Source organism: Lytechinus pictus, chromosome 2 (assembly GCF_037042905.1).
Source record: "Lytechinus pictus isolate F3 Inbred chromosome 2, Lp3.0, whole genome shotgun sequence".
NCBI lineage: Eukaryota > Metazoa > Echinodermata > Echinoidea > Temnopleuroida > Toxopneustidae > Lytechinus > Lytechinus pictus.
Genome location: NC_087246.1, coordinates 23178128 through 23186195, shown reverse-complemented (window position 1 = coordinate 23186195; position 8068 = coordinate 23178128). Strand labels below are relative to the sequence as shown.

The following is an 8068-nucleotide window of genomic DNA, read 5'->3' as shown; positions in this document are numbered from 1 at the left end:
ATATTTTCCCCGACCGCTCAAAGTTGATTTTTACTTTATTATGTTTATTTGAAGGGGTTGTCTCAGTGGCGTAATGAGCCAAAAATGAGGGGGCTCGAACGGCATATCGCGTAAAATTAATAAGAAATTGCGAGCGAGCAAAATTTTTGACATTTTAATTACAAAAATCAAAGTTTGTGATAGATTTTGACATAACATTTGAAAAAAATTAAGGCCTATATTTCACACTTATCCCTTTCCTTTTCTCCCCAAAACGCCGATGTCCTAACAGTCATTTTAAACTTTATTATTATAAAACAACACAAAAAATGTAATAATTTCATAAGCCCTATTTGAACAGTGCGAGCGCGAAGCACGAGCTAAAAAATTTTGGAATTTCATGTATTTTATCCTTAAAATTGAATATTCTAGGCAATGTTTGTGAACCTGAACAATATGCGTATGTAACTAGATAATTACTGCGAGCGCGAAGCGCGAGCAGAAATTTTTAATGGGTTCTGGCTTGATCGAAAAGGGACCTGTTAAGAACGATTTGCAGTTAGCCATTAAGACGATACACATGATATTCCAACTTTTAGATAATGCGAGCGCGAAGCGCGAGCTGAAAATCTTTTGACATCCCGACCTAAAAATTCTAAGCACTTTTTAAATAAACGGTATAGGTATAAAACTAAACAATTGATGCGAACGCGAAGCGCGAGCAGAAAAAAAATGAGATTTCAGACCTAAAAATGGGACACTCTATTCATGTTTTGTAAATCATGAAAAAGGATGGGTAATTTGGTATCTTCCTATAATGCGAGCGCAAAATTGATAATTTTAGCACGTTTTGAAATAAAGATCAAGCTGCATATCTCAATAAACATGTATGCGCGTGTTTTAGAGTTAGTCAGAATCTGGGCATTCTGAATACATTTAATTTTTTATCATGAAAATCAATAGCGCGAAGCGCGAGCGGAAAATATTTGACATTCCGGTATGAAAAGGGTGAATCTAAGCACTATACTGTATAAAGCACTGTGTATAGGGAAATTGTGAAGTGTATGTGGAAAGCACATATGAAAATGATGACTATCTTCCTATTCCTCTTCCTAAGCGCGATATGAAATTTTCTGATATTCCTTTCTGAAAAAGGGACAGTTTCAGTTATTAGGAATTCATGTAAATTTTATTTTCATATTTATCAATATAATAAGCCTAATGAGTGAGTGATATTTGTTGACATTTGAGGCCTGAAAACGGGATATTTTAAGCTCTTTTGTAATCATGAATAGGATGAGTTGATACATTTTAACTATCAATGCGAGCGCAAATCGCGAGGCGAAACTTTTGATAAACTGTCATAAAAGTGGGATTTTAAGTAGTTTGTTATATAATTAATATATAAAGAATCTTATGGAATAAATAAAGACAATATGTAGGCCTACTTAACAAATCAAATAATGTGAGCGCACAGCGCAAAAAGCTGCAAATGATATTCACACCATAAAACGGACATTTTACAGAGCACTTAAAAAATCAATGTGTAAATAAAAAAAACTAATAAAAGCTCGATGTCCGAGCTGAAATATGTTTTGCATATTGACTTGATATTTTAAGCTACATATCAGTCTATTGAGCAAGATATGTATCTCATCGAACAGGCTATAGGCGAGCGCGAAGCGCGAGTGAAAATTTAATAAAGTGACATTTAATATGCATTTTTAAATCATTTTCCAAGTCTTCCCCTGGCCTTATTTTATTCACTCGTCTCCCTCCTCTTATTTCTCCTCTTTTTCCTCCTTTCTTTCCCCTTCTTTTTCTTTTTCCCATTTCTTTCCCCTTTTTTTTGTTCCGCCAATAGGGGGGCCCGGGCCCCTCGGGCCCCCCTGGATCCGCCTATGTTATTCACAATTTGTAAAAGAGTTATGATTAGGTCAATGTTTGTACTATTACCAATAATCATGTGAAATTATCACTACGGCTGTCAATTTGGATAAATCTTTTTTTTTCTTTCGAACACTTGGATTTTTCTGAACTTTTAGTGTGTCATTTTTGGGACAATTTTGTAAGTTTCTAAAGTAATCACTTGGTCTGTCACAAACTGGAAGGATAATTCTTTCGCAACCTCATTTTCATGCTGTAATAAAAGTGAACAGTGCTCGCTAAAGCATGAATACTTTTCAAAACTTTCAATGTCAAGAAATTAGCTACTCGCACATTTGTACATTGACACCCCCCCCATATTTTTTCTTTATCTGGCAGCAATGTCAAAATGACATTGGTATGTGTGTTAATTTTCTTTTTTTTCAGACGCGCGGTAGATTCCCCTTCCTTGATAGAGCAACTTCACAAGTTCAGACTTTCAGTTTCGTGAAGTTTCGGATTACACCATTTCCTCCCTCGCATGCCCCTAGCCAAAGTTCAAGGTTTTTTTTTTTTTTTTTGGGGGGGGGGGACAAACATCAACGACAGATCAAGGGATTCACAGCTTTAAGGGGGTTTCATTTGATCGGAGCCGATTTGTGGTGGCGTATATAAGCCTACTAAAACGTCAGGAAAGGAGGATACCCTTACTCACTTGTGCAGGTTCCCCCATGTGTAATTTTCTGATTTTGCGACTGGGCGCGGCGAGCAAGAAATAAAAATTAGTGGCGTAACAGGCGGGGGGCAAGCTGCCCCCTCCCCCTGGCGAATTTTACCCGGAAAATAAAAAAAACGGGGGAAAAGAGAAAAAGGGAGAGAAAGGGAAAGGAAATGAGGAAAGGGAACAGTGAAAAGAAAATGAAGAAAAAATATTTTTAAAAAAATTGAAAAGGAAGGAAAGCGGGAAGAGGAACGAAAGAAGAACATTTGAGAAAGAACAAATCATTCCGAAATAGGCATATGTAATGTAATAGCATAATTAGTAAGAAAGGGAAATAAAATAAAAGATGACAAAATGGCAAACAATAGCGGGATATGAAGGAAGAATGGAATTATCCAAAAGCTAAATTGGAAAACGAAGAAAAGGGACAAGAAAAAAAAACACCTAATAATACGACCGGGTTGCCGAGGACTGAAAATAAAGAGCGGGAAGAAGAATGGACTGCATACAAAATTGTGTTATAAGCTTTATAAGCTTTATTTTATGCAAGTAAGCTACCGGGGCTCTGCCCCAGACCCCACGCAGTAGGGGCTATTCATTTATAACCTACAATGGCTCTATAGGGACCCTTCCTACAATAAGCTTTACGTTCAATCACTGGTGGTTCCACACCCAAGGGGAAATAAACAAAACATATATAGGAGACAACGTAATGAAATTAATGGAAATAATGAAATGTGCTATTACCTGAATATAATGGAAAAATCTATCACAGAATTTAATTTCAAGATGCTATTTTCTTTGCTCGCTGGAGACTTTTTGCAAATTTTCCCACATTGCTATGTTGTGCCCCCTCAAATATTTGGTACATTACGCAACTGGGTTGAATAATTAATGTGTTGTGTAAAAGCTATATTCTGTATATACCCGTGATTTCATTAAAAATAGCGGCAATCTGCGAGGTTTAAAATGGCTTTGATATCAAGAAGTTTCGGGGGCTCTGCCCCAGACCTCAACCGCATAACACTGCCGTATATGATTATGGAAGGGTTTGGCCATGTCCCCAAAAGTTCTACAACCAAGAACAAAAAAGGGAAGAAAGAAAGGCAAAGGAAAAGTGTAGGATATGATTTTATTTACTGAATATAATGCCAAAAAGTATATCAAAGTTAGATTCTCATGAAAAGGGGATTTTTTTCTCGCTCGCTTCGCTCGCTCGGGACTTATATTAAGCAGCTTTTAGCTTATGCGCCGTGTTGCGCGGACTTGCGCCCCTCTTACTCTTTACGTTACTGCCACATAGAGCTTAATGCACTATCATAAAAAGAATCCTGCTCACAGTGACCCCAATAGAAAGGAAAAGAAAGAGAGAAGGGTGAAATATTATTCTCTGGATTTCATGTCAAAATCTATCACAAAATTTGATTTTTGTATCAAAAATGCCAAAAATTTTGCTCGCTCGCAACTTTTTTTAAAAGATAAATTCTGCCCGATACGCAATATCTAGCCCTCTCAAAACGTTCGCCTCATTACACCATTACGTCTGTTCATGCCGTATGACCCGGGATTTTGGGCTTTTGCCCCCCCCCCCCCCCCGGCCATCGACCCCTGTTGCGCCCCTGTAAAAAATAATGTGCAACTATGCAAGCAAGATGCGCGAGCTGATTTTTATGCTTGTTTGTTTTCTTTTTGTTCGTTTTAAACTGTCCCGAAAAGGGATCATTTCAAGCACCGTTTTATATTTAGGGTTCGGTAATTCGAAATCCTGAACAAAATAAAAGTTGCTTAATATGATAGAGGTCAAATGATATGATCTTAAATGCAAATAAAAGCTATTGTCAATCTGTGAAGTATAATACGTGATTATCATGATAACAATTTAACCGCTTTTAGGGGGCACGTGCCCCTTACGACCCTAGTGCCTGCTCCCTTATCCTTCTCTTTTTAATTTTGTCACGTCTTTTCACTCTTCCTTCATCCCGTTTACATTTACATTTTCTTAGAACATTTTACGGAAGTTAAGTACTTTCCAAGTGATATGTTCCATAGTTTACGGATGAACATTTTGGTTCATAATGATTGCTGTAGAGACATTGATCTATAGGTTCATTGCTATTTCTGCATTACTTAGAGTATGCACTCGGGGAAATATTTTTTCTATGCCACATTGATTTGTTATACCGGTTCCCGCAAAGGGTGTTGGCGCTCTTGGTAATCCATATACAGAAATGTTTGTTCTTTAATTGTCCAGTATCTTAGGACGTGGGTCATACTTTCGCCAAGGAAAGCACAGAATATATAACTGATAAATATTACCATCAAGGACTAGATTTTGATAAAACAATATTTTGTATACATCATGATGTCGGAGAATAATTTCTACTTATCTGTTTTCCTGGTATGCATGGTTGTAATCATGGTGATGGTCTCACCGAACCGGGGGATTCGGGCTAACCACACTCACCACAGCCTCACAACCGTAGGAAGCCGCGCCAGAAGTGCTGCTTGTTCTGTTGATTTCCTGGATAAAATTGCCGATTGCTCACAGAGGCAGTTGAAAGATGTTCCCAGTGATCTAATTCAGGATCTCACTTCACTGGACCTTACATCAAACTTGATCCAACGACTCTTGAACACGTCATTCGTCCGGTACTCTCTTTTAGAGGTACTCAATCTGTCTAACAATCTCATCAACTTCATAGATGTAGGGACTTTCTATCCCCTAGCACACCTAACTAGCTTGATACTTGACAGCAACCCCATTTATAACCTTAACGGCAGTGATCTTTTTCAGAAATCAGGTAGGTTGTCTAGTCTGTCCATTCAGTATTGCAACTTAACTTGTTTTCCGAATGACACCCTCGGATTCTTGCCTCAGCTCAAAAGCCTTAACTTATACGACAATGAACTGACATATATCAATATTTCGAAGTGCCCCGAAAGAAAATTAAATGAGATATTCCTCAGTGATAACTCACTTCAGGAAATATCAGCCGGTAGTCTAAGCATTTTGTGTAAGACAGATCTACTTTATCTAGGTGAGACTAGTTACAAGAAAATTGACGCTGATGCTATTGCCAATTTGCCAATTCGTTCTTTGGTTTTGGGGTTCCTGGAACAAGGTCAGATCTTTGAAGTATGGAAGACTTTCTTAACAGGTATATCTCTATCAGAGATAGACAAACTGTGTCTTTTGAAAGCAGTAATGGTCAAAAATCTACCCCGTGACTTCTTTGATCCACTGTGGGGTAAAAGTCTTCACGTGGTATTGCAGCAGAACATGTTTAAGTTATACCCAACCATTTTCGCCAGTCTAATCTCTGTTTACAAGATGGATCTTATCACATTCGATATAGGAGTTCTTGAACCTTCTTTCTTCGATGGTATGAGAGAACTCCGCAGCCTTACAGCTTCTAACACAATGATACAGCAAGTGAATCCTTCGGGGGCATCTTGGCAGATTGATCTTCTGGAATTGGACCTATCGGAGAACAATATTGAGAATCTAAATCCACTGGCCTTCAAGGGTCTGAATAATCTTACCTTCTTGGACCTTACTCGGAATGCGATGTTATTCAATGTGCCTTCAGCACATCTATCGGGACTTGGAAAATTACAAACGTTGAATATATCCCGTACGAGCGTTTCCGAAATGCGCCTCCGTACTCCACTTCTCAGAATATTTGTATATACCTTTAGAGCATATGACTGGTGGCGCTCTCTATCTGTTTTCATTCCAGGCCAAACATTCCAGTATACACCATCTCTAAATCTAATCGATTTAACTTCTTCATATGTTGTAATGCGTGAGCTTTGGGATTCATCTCAGAAAATATCCCTTTTTAAGGGACTTCACAACTTAACGCATCTGGAACTAAAACAAAATCGCCTCCTTAGGTTACCGGAAGGGGTTTTTGACGACCTTTTCGCGTTACAAATTCTGGATTTGACGAACTGCCAAGTTTTTGCAATCGAATCGGGAACCTTTGATTCTCTGGCCTCATTGACAACTCTGTTTTTGCAAGATAATAATTTACAAATACTTCCCATGCACATCTTGGACAACCTGATCCAATTGAATATCTTCTCAATAAAAAAAAATGCATTGGTTTACATTGATAAAGGTTTGTTTGATAAAACGTTGATAACTTCATTAGATCTTTCGATAAATCTACTAACTATTTTCAACGAGACAACATTTTCCCGAATTTCAAACACACTATCTTCAATTGATCTGTCGCAAAATCCAATTGAATGCTCTTGTAGCTCAAAATGGTTAAACAAGTTTTTGAGTGGAACTATAGAAGTTCAAAACGCAAACCAAACAACATGCTCCTTTGCATCTCAGAAACCTTTCGGGGGAAAGGACGTTTTGTCCATCCATCCAGACGATCTCTGCTCACAGAAGTTTATCTTTGTTCTTGCAATTTTCTCTGTATTAAGTGTCACTATCATCATAGTCATCACGTATCACTTCAGATGGAGTATTAAGTACAAGCTCTTCCTGCTAAGACTTGCTGTTTTGGGTTATGAAGAAATCTTGGACGAATATAAACGAGAGGATTACGATTTCGACATCCACGTCATATCGACAGACGATGATATCAAATGGATACAATCCCACTTAAAACCGACACTTCAAATGATCCTTCCGTACTATGAGAGAAGAAGAATAGTCTTCACTGAAGATGATCTTCCCATTGGAAGACATCGCTTAGAAGCCATTGACGATGTCCTGACTAGAAGCTTCAAGGTCCTTGTGTTGATGAGCAAAGCTGCTATTGCTGATGACTGGTTCCTGACATGTTTCCGTATGGCGATAGATCAAGTGGACGATTCAAAGACAGAGAATATTGTTCTTGTTTTCCTGGAGAACATTCAAGAGGATGAGATGCCATTTCTTTTAAGGTTGTACATGGGAGGTCAAGGACCGTATCTAGAGTGGGTTGATAATGATGAAGAGAGTAGGAGGCAGGAATTCTTCAGGAAAAGTTTGCTTAAATGTTTTTCTGTAAACCGGAAGCGAAACCGTTACATACCGACAGAATGAGGATTTATTTTATTGTCTCTGTTTTCCCCCCTTTTAAACACATTTATAGTTATTTAAAAAATCCCAGTCCATCAGGGATTTTCAACTTACACATTTATTAGTGGACAGCTAGGTAAGTAGGCCTTCGTCATGATAGTCTGATGACAAAATCGGTGCAGTGAAGACCCTGAGCATGACCAAACCTAGACCGACATTCGGTCTAGCCGGGAATAGAATAACGGTGTGCCCGATTGTTCTTATTTGTCGCTTTGTCTACAGCCACTTTTTCTACTTTCTGTTTAGTCTCATCCGATATTGTCTAAGCCAAGTTCTACAACAGATTTGTCTACTTGGTCTCGCCGTTCATCACATTTAACAATATGTTATTTCCGATGGCTAGACCCATTTCGTCTAACACCACTTTGGCTACACTGCAAAAGCGCCGGTGTTAATTAAACACCAGCCAGGTACTA

At 38.3% G+C, this 8068-nt stretch overlaps 1 protein-coding gene across 1 annotated transcript; it reads left to right on the top strand.

The window, feature by feature from the left end:
• Window positions 1–4982: 4982 nt before the first annotated feature.
• Window positions 4983–7722, top strand: LOC129282808 (protein slit-like). The gene has a single exon (XM_054918671.2). The coding sequence runs from the start codon at window positions 4983–4985 to the stop codon at window positions 7614–7616; it is 2634 nt and encodes an 877-aa protein (XP_054774646.2). The 3' UTR covers window positions 7617–7722.
• Window positions 7723–8068: the final 346 nt, after the last annotated feature.